The sequence below is a fragment of the Elgaria multicarinata genome, chromosome 8 (genome assembly GCF_023053635.1).
Source record: "Elgaria multicarinata webbii isolate HBS135686 ecotype San Diego chromosome 8, rElgMul1.1.pri, whole genome shotgun sequence".
Classification (NCBI taxonomy): domain Eukaryota; kingdom Metazoa; phylum Chordata; class Lepidosauria; order Squamata; family Anguidae; genus Elgaria; species Elgaria multicarinata.
Genome location: NC_086178.1, coordinates 40,941,226 through 40,957,719, shown reverse-complemented (window position 1 = coordinate 40,957,719; position 16,494 = coordinate 40,941,226). Strand labels below are relative to the sequence as shown.

The 16,494-nt window shown below is 40.9% G+C and overlaps 1 protein-coding gene across 5 annotated transcripts in view; it reads left to right on the top strand.

Annotated features, from left to right (window-relative positions):
* The window catches only part of ACSL3 (acyl-CoA synthetase long chain family member 3), a 59,596-nt gene that overhangs the window by 24,252 nt on the left and 18,850 nt on the right, over nt 1-16,494 (top strand). For all 5 annotated transcript variants that reach the window (XM_063132223.1, XM_063132222.1, XM_063132221.1 and 2 more), the window contains 4 exons: nt 3,060-3,237; nt 11,012-11,121; nt 12,932-13,070; nt 14,498-14,654. In XM_063132223.1, coding sequence (XP_062988293.1) covers nt 3,060-3,237; nt 11,012-11,121; nt 12,932-13,070; nt 14,498-14,654 — 584 coding nt within the window. The remainder of the gene's footprint in view (nt 1-3,059; nt 3,238-11,011; nt 11,122-12,931; nt 13,071-14,497; nt 14,655-16,494) is intronic.

Below are 16,494 nucleotides of genomic sequence, written 5' to 3'. Positions count from 1 at the left end.
TTGCTGATTGGGGGAAGGAAGTTTAAAATATGCATGCAGATATGTCAAAGAAAAGTTGTGATTATAAAGCACACTTGCTGTTATTTTGTTTTGTTCCATATGGTGGCAGACTTGAGGCTTGCAAGAGCTTCCTTGCTTTTTACTAGAACCCAGAGTTTATCAGCGGCGTTAGATGCAAAACAGTGGCTCAAGGGTCAGAGCCAATTGCGTACTATACCCCAGGAGCCCTACTCTAGGTCAGGGGTTGACAAAAGGTAGATCTCCAGATGTTTTGAACTTCAACTCCCACCATTCCTGACTATTGGACATGCTGGCAAAGGTTTTTGGGAGTTATAATCCCCAAAATCTGGAGATCTACCTTCTGCACCCCCCACTGTAGGTGACTAGCATATACAGATACAAATTTACATTTGAGTTAGTACAGGTCAGGGATTTGTATTGACACTATTTGGGTGGGTGGGCTGGAGTCGGGAGTAGTTTAATAGCAGTTTAATAGCACCTGGAATCAGAAACCCTTATTGATCTGCAGCAGATCATCCTGCAGTCTAAGAGTAGATCCAGACCTGTCTTTTGCCCACCTAAGAGTAGATCCAGACCTGTCTTTTGCCCACCTAAGAGTAGATCCAGATCTGTCTTCCTCCCACCCTTGGAATAAAAACATAGAATGTATTTTTATTCTATATTATAGAAACAGTTGAGATTCTAAAATCCTGTTTGTTTTAAAATGCATAATTGCTGAATTAAATTTGTTTTATTTCTTCCCCCTCCATTATTTAACTGCTTAAAGCTGTTTATATGGCATTTTAGTATTTTAACTATTTGTAATCCAGAGAACATTGGTTATTGAATGGATTAAAATATAATAAATAAATAAAGCCATCACAAGCATTGAAAATGACTAACATCTAAATTCCTTTTAGGGTGTCAATTACAAAACTGTTCATTTCCATCTGAAAAAGCTTATCACTTCTGTGTTTATGCTAGAAAACGTTATCATATATTTTTAGGAACAAATATAATCATTTCATGATCTTCCTGAGCATCAAATAGTGAAATTCTATGCATATTTACTCAAAATTAAGTCCCACTGAGTTCAGATAAGCGTGGATAGAATTGTTGTCCTAGTCAGGCTCATGATTTGTCATTTTAGTAAGATAAATTCCAGTGACCAACTTTAGAAATACGTATTTTTCCATTGAATTAAATATAAAGCAATCTGAATAAGATCATACTGTGCACCAAGCATACGGAGTTGAAAATAAGTCGTACCAAGTTTACTTCCAATAAGTGTGTTTAGAATGCAGTGTTAGCGACCTGATAGAAGCCATAGACCTAGTTTGCACATAACGGTTAACTATGAATTAAATAACCCATTGTTAGCCATGGCTTTACATCCAGCTTTGTAAATGACCCAGGAACACTGTGTTCCTGGGTTGTTGTCATGATGTACGCTCTTGATTGTTTAGGGTTAAACAACTTAGAGTCTTAATCCAACAATCACCCATTTAGAATTAAAGAAACCATGAATTGCTGTTACATGTGAATCAGGTCATATTGTAATGTAATTTATTTTTGTCCATAGGAGTTTTGCGTTTTATGTTAAGTGTTGTAACAAGAAGCACACACTAGAGGGCAATATTTAACTTTTTACACTCACTTTTGTCAAAAGCATACTAAGATGATGATTTAGTGATTTGTTCTTTTATACTGTGCAGTGTTAGCTGTGTGAATAGCTAGCTCTGTGCATGCAGAACCATAGTGGCTGGCAATATGAAGCTTCTCTTTCTCTTTCAAAATTGTGACGGGTGTGCGAGATTGTACTGGGTCAACACTGTGCAGCATACGCACCCTCTTCCAGTTGCTGCTCAGTGCAGGGTGGGGGTGATACTTCCAGCCCAAGCCTCACTGATAGCATTGACAGTTTTAGAGGGGAAAGGAGATTGTGGATTGCTGACCTGGCAACATCCAGTCCTAGATACGTGTTAGCAGCAATGCTAGGATTTTATGCTATTGCAGTATTAGTAGCTTCAGTCTTTTGTTTTGGGTACACAATTAAGAAACAAAGGCAGTATCCAATATTGCTGCTGCACCTCTTCTATTTCGGGTGCACCAGAGAGACTTACCGCTAGTGCAACCAGATCTCGCACCTCTTAAAACATCCCCAGAAATGAACGGAAACCCTCATTTTCGGAATGGGACAGTTCCATTCTGGAAACTAGAGTTTCCACTCATTTACAGGGTTCCTTTATGCTACTTTAGGAACCGCTTTTTTCAGGAAGTGCTAGCTTCCCATTGCAGCAGCAGTAGGTCCCACTAGCCCATGGACAGTGTAGGATACTGCCCAAAGTTTGTCATTTGCTCTTGACTAGGGAGAGGCTGTGTTTGGATGACACAATAATCAACCATGTGTTAATAGTCAACTCCATGGATGACTATTATAATGTTGTCTTGGGAGTACCCCCTAAATAGTCATCCGTGGAGTTGACTACTAACACATGGTAGACTATTGCCCATCTCCACCGAACAGCGGCGCTGGTTCCCATGAGAATCCCCCTTGGTGCCAGGTCCCCCCATTGTCAGGACCTGGGGCGAAGGGGGATTCTCATGGGACGTGTCGTCCCTGGCTGGGGTGCTGCGATATACGGCTCCCCACATTTTCCCAGGGACATGCATGTCCCATCCCTGACTGGGGCAAGGTGCCGCGATCTTCAGGGGGATTTCTCCCGTGGACTAGTTAAGCAACGGTGGACTATTTAATCAACTGTTGACTATTGTGTCATCTGAACCCACTCAGAAACTATTCCTTACTGTTCCTATATTGTAGTTTTGGTCATTTTTGTTATTGTACGATGACAGTGCTATTATTTAATCTGCTCGGTTTATTTACGTAGGTTACTTTCAAATGCATTTTGTACAAAGACAACTCCCCATCCCATTGACCTTGCAATCTAAATTTTGATAGAGGGGAAAACAATGCGGGGAAGAGGGGAAGAACATGGATAAATTCAGCTTAGATTTTGTTTCTGTTTTCTGAAAGTCTCTCTCTATATTTTAATCAGGTCATCCTTGGAAACTATCACTGGCTCTCCTATGATGAAGCTTTCAGCAAAGCTAAAAAATTTGGGGATGGATTGCTAGTGTTGGGCCAGCAACCAAGGACCAACATTGCCATCTTCTGTGAAACTAGAGCGGAATGGATGATCACTGCTCAAGCTTGCTTTATGAACAACTTCCAACGTAAGTCCTTTTTCTGGCAATATTAATCTTTTATGGACTCATAAATATATGGCTGAGCTTTTCTAATCACTTTAATCACTTCATTGTGTAGGACAGGTGCTAGTGTGGAATATGCTTTTTTTAGCAGCAGCAAGAAGAAAGGAAGGAAGGAAGGGCTTTCTCTGATCAAGAGTGCCGCCCCATTGAGTCTGACACTAGTTTCTGTGGTTTGGAGGAGCCCAGGGGATGAGGGAATGAAGGGGGAGGAGGGTGGTGGTTGGAAGATGAGCATCGGCAAGTGCTGCTGCTATGAAATTGCCATGATTCCCCATTTCCAGAATAAGCCAGTGGCCAACCTTCTGTCTTGTGGCAGCATGGGAACCTTCACCTCTGAAGTTTGGTTTCCTCCAAGTGTATGTGGGTCTGTATGACATCTTTGGAGGGAAGGCAGATTTCTTTTAAGGGCGACACCCCCTTTTCCAGTCCAGCAAGTGCATTAAAGAAGGACTGGCGAGGTGTGAGGAGGTGGGAGCTAGTATGCTTCTGGATTGGATTGGAAGGAGGAAAGGGAGGTGTCCAACCTGGCAACTTCCAGCTTGAACATCAGTTTGACAAGTGCAGTAGCTTTGAATGGGATGGATCCAGACATAATCATACTTAGAGTAGACCTACTGAAATCAATGAGCCTTAAGTTAGTCAAAAGCATAAATGTGGGAATTAAAAATAATTACAAAAGAGAGAGAACTAGGAAATGGTGGAGATAAGGAAGCAAGCAGTTAAAGGGCTGGAAGAAACTATTTCAGGAAAGGTTTAAAGGGCCAGTTTAAGCTACGTTGGGAGAAGCTGGGCCCACTTTAAACCAGATCAAAGGAGGGAAATTTGCTGACCAAAGGCTGCAACTCCAATCACACTTTCTAAGGAGTAAGTCTTTTTGAACAGAATGGGTTGGACATCATTAAGATCATGCTGAAAGGTTGCCATTCGGTAAGGTAGAGTCCAGTCTTAACCCGAAACCATAAAAATGACAGTGTTGGTGCCAGGCGGGCCTCAGTGGTGATCTCATTCCATAGTTCAGGGGGGTGGGAACACCATTGAAAAGCCTCTCTCCCTTGTCACCACCACTCGAGCCTTCTTCAGAGGAGACCCCCAGATGTTGTTTCTAGTGTCCGGGTACGTTCAGGCTGGGAGAGGCGTTCCCTCAGGTATTGCGGTCTTGAGCCGTGTAAAGCAACGTATTAGGAGTACTATGGAACCATAGTTACAATTCACTTCAGCAGTGTTAAAGGGACCCTTGGTGAGAGGCAGAGAACAATAAATCCATACAAGGCTGAGTAATCCTTACTTAAAGGCATTTATGTACTTGTATCATGTATGCTCTCCAAAACATTAATGGGAGCAATTAAATGATCCATTGAGGTGAAAACGGCAAAATTCATATATACACAGAAGTGTTCTATTCAAGAGAGCAGATCTGCAGAACTTAGAAATCACAACTCAAAAGAGAAATTGCTAAAGCCCTGGTATAAAGAAATGAAGGTAGATTGGCATAATGGGCCATTATAAGCAATTTCAAAAACCACTTTGAAGATTTGGTTGTTCTTCCTGGACCGATTATTATAGCTTCTCTATGAATGGAAGCTGCCCTGCTTCTGTCTCCTCTTCTGGTTTTTGCTTTAAGTAATGCTACATATTCTGAGGAAAATAGAACTGACACACATTCAAAATGAAAGTATCTCTTTGAATGAGAGTTGACATCTCATTCACAACTATCTTTGTAAAATAGTTTTATCCGTAATACTTTGCTACCTTTTGGTATGTCTCGTGTTGCCAACAGCGATCCATAAGTGTGAGTAACGGCCTGCTCCACAAGTACTTTCCTCCTGTGTACTTTGCTCACAGCCTGATTACATCTAAGTGCTGATTAGTCCAGGAAGTGTTGAGTAGCTGACAATGCAATTCTATACTTGTCTACTCAGAAGACATAAATTCCATTGAATTCAATGGGGATTATAAATTCTCTGTGTGTTTAGCTGAGCTCAGTTTTAGTTCTTTCCCTGGCAACACATATATTCATCAGAAATTAGATCTCTTTAATGCCTACACTAAAATCTAGTTCCAGTTTAACTAGGATGACCATATGAAAAGGAGGACAGGGCTTCTGTATCTTTAACAGTTGTATTGAAAAGGAAATTTCAGCAGGTGTCATTTGTATATATGGGGAACCTGGTGAAATTTCCTTTTCATCACAACAGTTAAAGCTGCAGGTGCCCTGCCTTCTTTTAAATCTGGTCACTCTAGTATAGCTCCTGCACCTTTAACTGTTGTGATGAAGATTGAATTTCATCAGGTTCTCCATATATATGCTGAAATTCTCTTTTCTATGCAACTGTTAAAGATACAGGAGCCCTGTCCTCCTTTTCATATGGTCACTCTAGTTTAACACTATCTTCCACAATAATGTTCTATTTATTTATTTTATTTTATTTTATTTTATTTTATTTTATTTATTACATTTTTATACCGCCCAATAGCCGAAGCTCTCTGGGCGGTTCACAAAAATTAAAACCACAGTAAAACACCCAACAGTTTAAAACACAATTACGGAATACAGTATAAAAAGCGCAACCAGGATAAAACCACACAGCAAAGTTGATATAAGATTAAAATACAGAGTTAAAACAGTAAAATTTAAATTTAAGTTAAAATTAAGTGTTAAAATACTGAGTGAATAAAAAGGTCTTCAGCTGGCGACGAAAGCAGTACAGTGTAGGCGCCAAGCGGACCTCTCTGGGGAGCTCGTTCCACAACTGGGGTGCCACAGCGGAGAAAGCCCTCCTCCTAGAACAATTCTGGGATGGAAGTGAAATTTCATGTGAATATTTCAAGTGACAAATGTGATCAATAATAGATAGTGGATTCCTGCTACTGGATCTTTAAAGGAAACCTGTTTAATTCTTATTCTGACCTTATGAGCTGGTTCAGACATAATGCTAAACCACGGGCTGCTGTTATATGACCAGACCTTGTGCCAGTGCCATTCTGTTCCTCCTCTACTGTGCTCAGATTCCCTCCTCAAGTCAGAGTCCTCAACTGGTCATAATTTGCACCCTTCCATGTTTGTCTTGCATTTGACTAAAGAGTAATGTATGGACTCCTTTTGCTCCATCATGATAATTGAGGCTGAAGTCCATTGTGCCTTGTAGTCTCTATGGTTCCATCTGTAGGTTCCTCCAAACTTTGACCTCTGTTCTTCTATGTTTTCTCTGCTGAGTGTCAGAGAGTGCCATGCAGCTTTTTCAACTTTGAATTTTAACTTTGTCAAATTGACGTTCATCCCATAAAACTTCATCTCCAGCATCCCGCTTGCATCCTTGGCATGCGTGTTGCATAGGAAGTGTGTTCAGTTTCTCAATCTTTCCAAGGACTCTTTGGAATATGTTCAAGGAAGTAATGGAAATTTACCGACAGCCTTCCCCTTTAGCTTACTGTAACCCTGTAATGTAGTACACAGTTGTGTATTGCATTTATGGTACAAATTCTACCATATCAAATGCTTCCAACCTAAAACACACCAAACGTTATTCACTTCAAATTTTCAAAGCCATGTTGTAAATCAACAGTGACATTAAGTATTACTGTAATTAGTATAATGTCTAGTTTGACCTGATGGCTTTTGTAAATGAAGGTTTGGCTGGTTTGAATGAAACACAAAATGTGGTTTGCTGAGAACCTGGGGAACTAAAGGAGGGAATTGGAGTCAGGGGTGGGGGGTGGAAACACATAGTCACAAGACTCATTCCGATTTGCCCTTATGTCTGAGCCAGCCCAATGTTTTCCTTATGGTTCATTGCAGAAATATGTGTTGTAAAGAAATATATTACACTGGAAGGCAGAGTCATGGATCAATTTTCTTCTCTTTATCATAAAAAAACCAATCAAGAGTTAATCAAGAACATGAAACCTAGATCAAAAAAAAATTCAATTAAAGCACCTTCAGGAATATTTAGGTATATTTATTTTTAAGAACATTTGGCTCTCTCAGACTGTTGCAAATCTTCCAACTTTTCAAAAAGAGGGCTGAAACATTGAAACATTTGGGATAGAGAGGCTTGCATTCGAATCAGAGGGTGGGTCGGAAGGGAAATGGTGGAGATTTAACTGGACGTTTCAAGTTCCCGAGACGTGCTTCAGCTCACAGCGTGACACAGCATTTGGTGATCTCAAATGAATGAACTTGGCTGACTTATTTGCTGGCAGATGGGAATACTGTTGTACACTTTTCACGTAGTCATTTCTCAAAGTTGAGTTCGAGTTAGTGAAACATGATCAGTTAAATTTTGTTTAATTTTGCAAGGAAAGATGTTTGCTGTTCCAGTGTTTAATAAGTAATGTTTTTCCTGTGTTCATTATCTACTGGGCCTGATTTTACCATGTTCATTTAAAAAATCTTAATTCATAGTCCCCTGTGGTTTATTTTTTTCCATCTGTCATTGCACAAAAATGATACTGCATTTTAACCTTACAATTATATAATTATGTGTTTCAACTGGTTGTTATGGCTATCTTTGCACATCTTTAGTGAAATTTGCCCTGATTCTCTCTCATGAGAATGCTTTCATTGCAGAAAATATCTATTTTATTCACTGGGATTGAGTGTCCATTGTAAGTGAGAATAGCAGAACATTCCCCCTTTTAATGTCTTCCCCCAAATTTAACTTGTGCTTTTTTTGTTATGTGTTGAATAACTTATTTAAAATAAGCTTCATAATATCAATTGTCTCTGGAGAATTTTTCTTTTTCTCTGCCTTCCCCCATTCTTGGATCACTCCTAGATAGGTAACAAATATACACCTGGTGGCTTCTCCTTTTATAGTTGCTTGTGATACTATATGTTTTAATTAGATTTTTATGTGTCCATGAGAAAGTGTTATGCACAGTGTCAAGTAGCAACTCGGCAGATCAGGCTGCTGTGTGATAATAGCTTGCAGCTGCTTTAGCTCACTTCAGCTCTTGCTCCATGACGTCAGTGCACCATTTTGTAAACTGGGCAAGCTTCTTGACTTCATTAACTGCAGAATTGTTTTTCACTTCATTCATTTCCCCTTCTCTCTGTAGGTGAATAATATCAATTATTATTCAAGAGATTATACTTTGTCCCCCACTGCTTGCTGAGAGCCGGCTAGGGAAATCTTAAGTTTACATAATAGGGGTCACTGGCCTAAGCACAGAGAGCACATAGGAACCATTAAAAGCAATCTTTTGTACTTTGCTCCCACCAAATTAAAGAAAACAATACACATGTGTATTTGCTTTGCAACAATTTGGAATTGTGTTCCTTGTTGAATTGCCTCCCCCTCCCTCTGCCCCTCAAAACACACATGGTTCCAACAGCTCAGTTTTTGAGTAAAAGAAAATAGCTTTGTTGATGTATTGGAACTAATGACTCCCAAGCACTACATTTCTTCTAATAGACTAATAACCTAATCATATGCAGAGTTAGGTGTGCCTAGGTCCATTTATTTTAGGGCTGGTACCGAAGTATAAGGTTGCAGTTCTATAAATGCTTGCCTGTTTAAATGCCCCGTTGAATTCAGTTTAGGATTACACTGCATGGTTTTATGAAAATGTGCCATGATTATGGTAGCTGTAATTATAAGAAGAACTGCATCCATTTTGACTGTGATGTGTTTTTAATATGATACTTTTTTAGACCTACTCCAGTGTTCAATCTGTCATGCGGTTAGGATCATGAGAGTGGGAGAGCGGGGCCACGTTTGCCGGCCCTCCTTTATGTCCCCATTGGCCTCCATGCACCGGAAGAGAAGATTTGAAGTGGGGAGCCTGCTCTGTATGCACAAGCTTCCCACATGATTTAGTAGGAAGGTCTATCCAGTAGAATTTTAGGATGTTTTAATAATGTATACTAAGTTTTTAATTCAGTTTTATGTATTATATACTTATTGTTGTTCCCCGCCTCGATCCAAACGGAGAGGCGGGTAAGAAATATTTTTTTATATATATTATTATTATTGTACCCTGGATTCAGAATCATATGGGAGCCTACGCATGAACGTAGGCCTTCCCGTTCCTCTTCCCCTTTACTCAGTTCTAAGCCTGTGAGGGATTGAATGTCTAAGTAGGGTTTTTCTGTTAGTTAACATTAATAATCTGTTTCGACCAGGGGTACAGAACCTCAGGTCTGGGGACCAAATCCGGTCCAATGCGGTTTTGCAGATGGCCACACCCATCTCCCTTGGCCCCACCCCTTCCTCCCCTATCACTGGTTTCCTGACTCTTGCGCCATTTTCCCCCTCTTCTGAAAGGTTGAAGTGCTTCTTCTAAGAGCTCTACGCTGCAACATGCTGGTATTCGTTGTCTTTTGGACCACCCATTTTTGCCTTTGGTCCTGCCCCCTTTGTCTTTAGCCCCACCTACCATTGGATTGCAGGCCCTGAGAACTTCTCCAAAACAGAATTTGTCCTTCAGGATTAAAGAGATGCAATACCCATATTTTAGAACAATATTTTTTTGCCTTTTAATTGCCAACGCTGCAGAAGAGACACTCCAAAAGCTGCAAACAAATGACAGTTCTTCTTTTGCAACAAAGATGTGGGCATGTCTTTAAAGGAAGACTTTAGGTTCCCTTCCATGTAGTCTAATTGCTGTTGATACATATAACCTCTGATCTTCAACCTGGTGACTTGAAAGTATGAATTGTTGTGCCTGTTATATAAACTCAAGTGGAGACTACTGGAAACTGCCTCAGTGTAGTGACATACTCCTGATGAGCCTAAGCTGTTTTTCTGGCACAGAGAATTTCCAAACCAAGGCAATAGCTTCTGGGAAGTGTCTGACACTGGCATGGGAACTCTCCATGCCTGCTGCCAGATTGGTGAAATTGCTGTCTTGACTCATTGCAGCTGCAGTGAGGGTAAGTCAGCATGCAGAAGCTCTTTCCTAGCAATTTTCGCACGACAATCAGGATGCGGGCTGCAGCTCGACTTTAAAGTGGAACTTCCTTTCCAGTGAGCAGCATTGATTCACAGCCTTGAGGTACATAAAACTAACCAATCTTTACTAGTCAAAAGGCCTTTTGAGAATTCCCCAGTAGATGCATAGATCCTCATTCGCAGGGATCCGTTCCATGCACAGTGCCGTACATGAGGTTCTTTCTGCCAAACGATTTTGTCAGTGCTGAGCGCCAATGGAAGGAAGAGGATAGCTGAAATCAAAACCCCTGAACAGGTGATCTGTGTGTGCTGCTCCCCCAGGTGTTGGGTGCACCTTCCTGCACCTTCAAAATCACTCTTACCAGATCACAGCAAGGTTTCCTTAAATGTAGTGACTGTCAATATTATTTGGTGTTCATGTTTACTTAAAGGAAACGTGAAATGGTCCCGATTAACTTTTCTTTCATAGCATGAAGCAGGAGGTAAAACGTCTGAGATTGAAGTCTTCCTCTATGCTCTGCTCCCATGCTGCCTGCTGATCTGTGCTGTGCTTTTCATTCCTACTATACGATTAAGGTGGAGCAGCCAGAACTCAAAGTAGTATATTGCCTCCTGTGGAGGAATAGGGCTTCTGCTATAGGGCTTGGAGAAGCTGTATTGCAGTTCTTCTGAGGAAATAGGTACAAATGTGCACTGTGACACCAAAATATTACTGCATTTCATGTGTCTGAGTTCCAAATGTTACATTCCAAGCAGCACTATACTGAGCGGGTGTTTTCAGCATGCAATTTATATTTTGATATCTTGGACATTTATAATAGGAAATGCATTATTTTCCCCCCCAGTTGTTACACTTTATGCCACTCTAGGAGGCCCTGCAATAGTACATGGATTAAATGAAACCGAGGTGACAACCATTATTACTAGCAAAGAATTGATGCAGACGAGATTGAAGGTAAGGAATAGCTGTGTCCAGATAAATTGGATGCATACATACAAACAGGTTTTTGTTTCATATTGTGGAGGGAAATGTGATATGCATAGAGTACTGTTTATTATTTCCCTTTCTCCCTCTCTCCATCCTATCTAAAGATTTAGTTATCATGTAAGAACACAAGTACAGAAATGTGACTGGCTTGAATGCACTCATAGCTTGCAAAAAGGTGGGCTTGCTCAGTGTGATGCTTAAGCTCATGCATAAATAATCCTCCGGTGGACATACATTACAGGATGCTAGATATGTAAGCTCTCTGGGACTCCTCTCGTTCTTTGTAAGTGCTGTGTACCTGGATGGTAGTATATATACATTTCTAGGTTCCAACCATAGTTCTTTATATCTATTTCATATGCAGCGTTCCTAATAACTTCATAAAATAACTTAGTTTTTATGCTTGTGGTGGAGGTGTATTTTATTTTATCTTGTAAAATGCTGTGTGCATCCACAGTCATTTAAACAACATACTTAATAGAAATGGAGGAAAAGGCTAGTAAGCTTTTAAAAAGTGACAGGGTAGGTTATTATCTATTTTCTCGCAGTTGAACAAAGCACAGAGAAATCATACTAGATCTGAAGTTTCTTCCCATAAATGGACTGTTAAATACCCTATTTGAATATTAGCTTCATAGGCTGAAATCTTGGCTCACAGCATGCTTATAAAAGCTTGCAGCATAGTTATAAAAGCATTTTATAAAGATTGTCCCCCCAAGTGTAATCTGTATTATTACCCACTAAGGGATTTTGTGGTGCCAGTGAGGCCGTCACCTATTAGCAGATGAGATATTGTAGAATATTTGTGAAGATTCTATCTGCCAAAGTACACTGTCAGCAATCTGGTGTTTTCAACATTGCACTTCTGTGAGTTGAATCTAAAACAGTTTTGTAAGGGTTTTTCTCAAAGTCCCTAGAGACAGGAGGTGCTTTGGGAACAAGGTAGGAAGAACAACTAGACCGTTCAGTGGGAAGAGGTCCCAGGAGGTAGGAAATCTAAGGGTCAGGGAACCAAAAGACAGATTGGCTAACGAACGGAGGCCAAGCCGGCAGAAGGCTGAAACAAGAATTCAAAACAAAGGGTGTGTAGAGGAGACAGTCTTCGGAGGGAAAGGCCAGCAGAAATGGGGAGCTGAGAAAAGAAGGGGCTAATGAAAGGGTCCGAGGGCTGAATGCTGTTGATATCGGAGAAGAGACAACAGGGACTATGAGTTAATGGTAGGAAGGAAGTGGGCAGATAAGGGAAGTTGCAGTATTGTGGGCTAGGACCAAAGGAGCCATACGTTTGCAAATCCACACCTTGCAAATCCTTAATCCTTAACGCTGCATGCATGGGGAAATTCTGTTAGGTCTGGCTTTTGCCATTGTCACTATTGACACCTGCTGAAATTGTCTCTTCTCTGCTACCAGTAGACGCTTCTTAATGTGGTGCTGAATGCATAAATAATCTCCTGACACTTATGCATCACAGGACACTAGATATCTATGCCTCTGGGACAGGAGCCATTCATTCTTTTCCATGTACATGAGTGGTATTATATATAAGTTTCTAGGCTCTTACCACAGTTCTTTATAACCATTTCGTATTCACCTTTCATAACAAGTTCATAAAGCGGCTTGAATTGATACATTTGTTTTAAGGATGGTCATGTCTTAAAAGGCAAATATGGGGATGGGCGGGGGGCGACTATAGTCTCTGTACCAGTCTGTTTGTTTGTTTGTTTGTTTTTGAGCCAAAAAGAAATGATTAAACTGTATGTATTTCCCCCCCTCGCAGAGTATTGCTAATCAGGTTCCTCTACTGCGTCATATTATTACTGTGGATGGCAAACCAACAACATGGGCAGAATTCCCCAAAGGTGTAATTGTTCACACTATGACGTCTGTTGAAGCTATGGGGGAGAAAGTAGATAACAGTACGTATAGTTCTCTCTTTGACCACTTTTTCAAAATCCTTATGTGAATGAATGCATTTTCTGGGGGGGGGGGGGTTGAGAAAAGAGAAACTGGAGGCAATAAAAGGCATGATGAGGGTTACTATATTTCCAGCCGTATTTGGGTTATTTCTGCACAGAGGGTATATGTGGATTCTGTGTACCAGGAACTGTTATTTCTAGCATATGTGTTATGATACACAGAGTCCCGTGAACTTACTGGTTTTTTTTAGTGTTGGCCATGGCTGTTCTTTCTGAAGCTCCTTAGCACACAGTGGAAGTTCTTCTGGTATATGTTCATTTAGTGTGGAGCATTGCAACTAAAACATGTAAAAATGTAAGGCAGGAAATTGTCATTTCTTGACATATGCGATAAAAAAATTTCCTCTGGGATTTTCAGTATACTCCTAAGCCCAATTGTAATGCTTCACCATATCTGCTATTGACAAAAAATGTAATGCATCATATCTGCTGAACACAGCAAGAACTTTTTAACTGTACATGTGACGGAATGCTGGGATAGGCTGCAAGATTTAGTGGAGTTGCAGGGATATTGATGGTACGACCTCTTGAGAACACTTCCAGGTATATATCCAAGCGTGCCTGCTGGTGCAGATGAGGGTGCTTGGCCCTTTCACAGTGCAAGTTATGGTTAAGATTTTGGCATCCAGCTGAAGTTTGGTCTTGGTGATGTATAAGACCCTTTCTGGCTGAGATACTGTTGACACATTTGGGGGTAATGACACGTTGTATTCTCTGGAAGAGCTCCTAGAACATGTAATATAGAGAGCAATTAGATCTTCCTCTCCATACAGCAGTACCAGAAGACATTACTGTTTTTACAAGTGGTTTAAATATGAAAAATGTTTAAGTAATTGTGGTAGCAATCCTAAGTTTCAAGGGTGGGCAGTTGAGGGGCCATTGGGCACTCCCTTTCTGTGGTTGGAGAGTAAGATCTCCTGTTGGAGGCCTCCCCAGGGTCATGGTGGGACGCTTTGCTGATGGCTCTTTGTGTACAGAGGGGCCAGGAATTGAGCATTTGGGGGAGGGTGTTTGGGGAGGCTGTGGATTTGCAGGATCCAAAGCCTCCATGTTCTCTTGACTCCGCCCCCAAAAGGCCTCAAAAACAGCTCTGGAGCTGGTGTACATAGCACATTAAATGGGAGGAAAACGTTTAAAAAGAAATAAAGGACCCTCCCCCAAAGCAGAACTGTGCTCCACCCCATGACCTTCTGCTTTGCCCAGTGCAAGTTCACAGGGTTCTGGATGTGATGGTGGCTCCGCTGTGGGTCTCCCCCATCCAGGAAGGTAGATTTGTTTTGCCTGTTCGAACTTTTAAAATGATAATCTACAAATTAATCTTCTTGCTTTCTTTTTAATTGATTTTATGTTTTTGCTTTTTTTTTAAGTGTTAGGCAACAAACAGAGGTTGAAACCAATGCCCTCAGACACTGCCGTAATCATGTATACTAGCGGTTCTACAGGAGTTCCAAAAGGAGTTATGATCTCTCATTGTAATCTTATTTCTGGGATAACGGGGATGGCTGAAAGGATTCCTAATCTGGGGTATGTATCAAGTCATGTAGTCCTACATAGTACTTGTATTTCTTTACAGTCCAACAGTCACTAAACAGTTATTTCCTTAACACGTAGATTTCTAATGTATTTGAAGATTATACGGTTGGCTTTAATCAAGGATTTATTATAGAACGGGAGGTAGGGTGTGTGGAGGGTGGGGAGTCATTGAACACTTCCCTTTATGCAAACCCAAAATCTTTGAATCTTTGTGGTTATATGTTATGTTCTTTAGTTCTGAATATTCAGTAAAGATAAATTCCACCACTTCTTTGCAAGCCTGGCAAGAGTAGGGTGACCATATTTTGGAAACCAAAAATGAGGACAACATGGTCGCCCCCAAGGGGGCGTGCCCACCAACATGTCCAGCCCCCAAAGGGGAGTGCTCACCAACATGTCCAGCCCTCAAAGGGGCATGCCCACCAACATGCCCAGCCCCCAAGGGGGCGTGCCCACCGAAACATGGCCTTGGTCACATGTCTGATTTCACAGCCCACAATTAAGACAAACCTGTTCTACATAACATCTTAATGTTAAAATCACTGGAATAAAGAACAAGTGAGACATTCAATGTATCTGAAATTAACTTTACTCATTCCTACTTTTTTAGCTTTTGCTGTACTTTGAAGCTTTTGCTATACTCTGTGTGATACAGTCTCCCTTTCCCTCAATTATATTTTCTGACTGCAAATCCTTTACTGGATGACCATAGTCTCACCTTTCCTAACATTTAACACTCTTTCCCCATCACCTTTCTCATATCCATACTCACACATTCAGCATACTGCTACCACTGAACAAATGAAGCAGTTGACAAGTACAGAAAAATCTAGTACAACAAACCAGCAACCAAGCATTCAGAAAGAGTATAAGCTACTATTACCCTGCAAACATTAGCCCTGGAACAAAATGGACTAAAGGCTGGCACCTCTTAGCTTGTTTCAACTTCAACCAGACACAACTGTCAAAAACAACCAAGAAAAACACACGTACCTCATTCATATAGCAATACCTACTGACAAAAATGTTGTAGAAAAGGAAGAGGACAAGAGAGAAATATATACACCACTGGCTATGGAAGTTAAAGAACTATGGCAACAGGAAAAAGTTACAATTATTCCGTTAGTCACATCAGTCACCAGCATCACATCATATATTTCTTTTACAGAAAACCTTCAAAAATTAGGCCTACCAAAATACATGCACGCCAACATCCAGAAAGCAGTTATGCTTAAAACATGTTCAATAGTCAGGAAATTTCTGAATCAGTAGAAGACAGCATGACTTGGCAAAGCCCATCATGTTCATCTAGAAAAACCACCACAAACAAGAAAAGAGAGATAGATGATGATGATGATGATGATGATGGCGGCAACCCTGTTAAATTTTTAAAAGGTTTTCGAGAAAGATGAACAATTATCAGCCATTGTTACAAAATATACGTCACGGCAATTATATCAAACAAATTGGAAAGGAAGGTCTATGGGTCTAAAATGCATTATTTAGTAGGAATATCACCTCCAAAACATCCCCCGAACTCACAGAAAACTACAGCCCCCCCCCCCCACTGCAAACATGCACATGCATCCATTCATAGTAAAACAACCAGGCATCCCATTCAGACATCAATACACTCACACACTGCCAGCACACATGCACGCGCGCTCACACACACACTTAGGATCACGCACTCCAAAACACACGCACACACACATCCATTCACCCATACACTCTCTCTCACACACCCCTCAGGCTTACCTCCTACTTGCTTCTTCTCTTCCTGCTGCTGCTGCTGCCTGCTTCTTCTTCTTCTCCTCCTCGGCTGGTGACC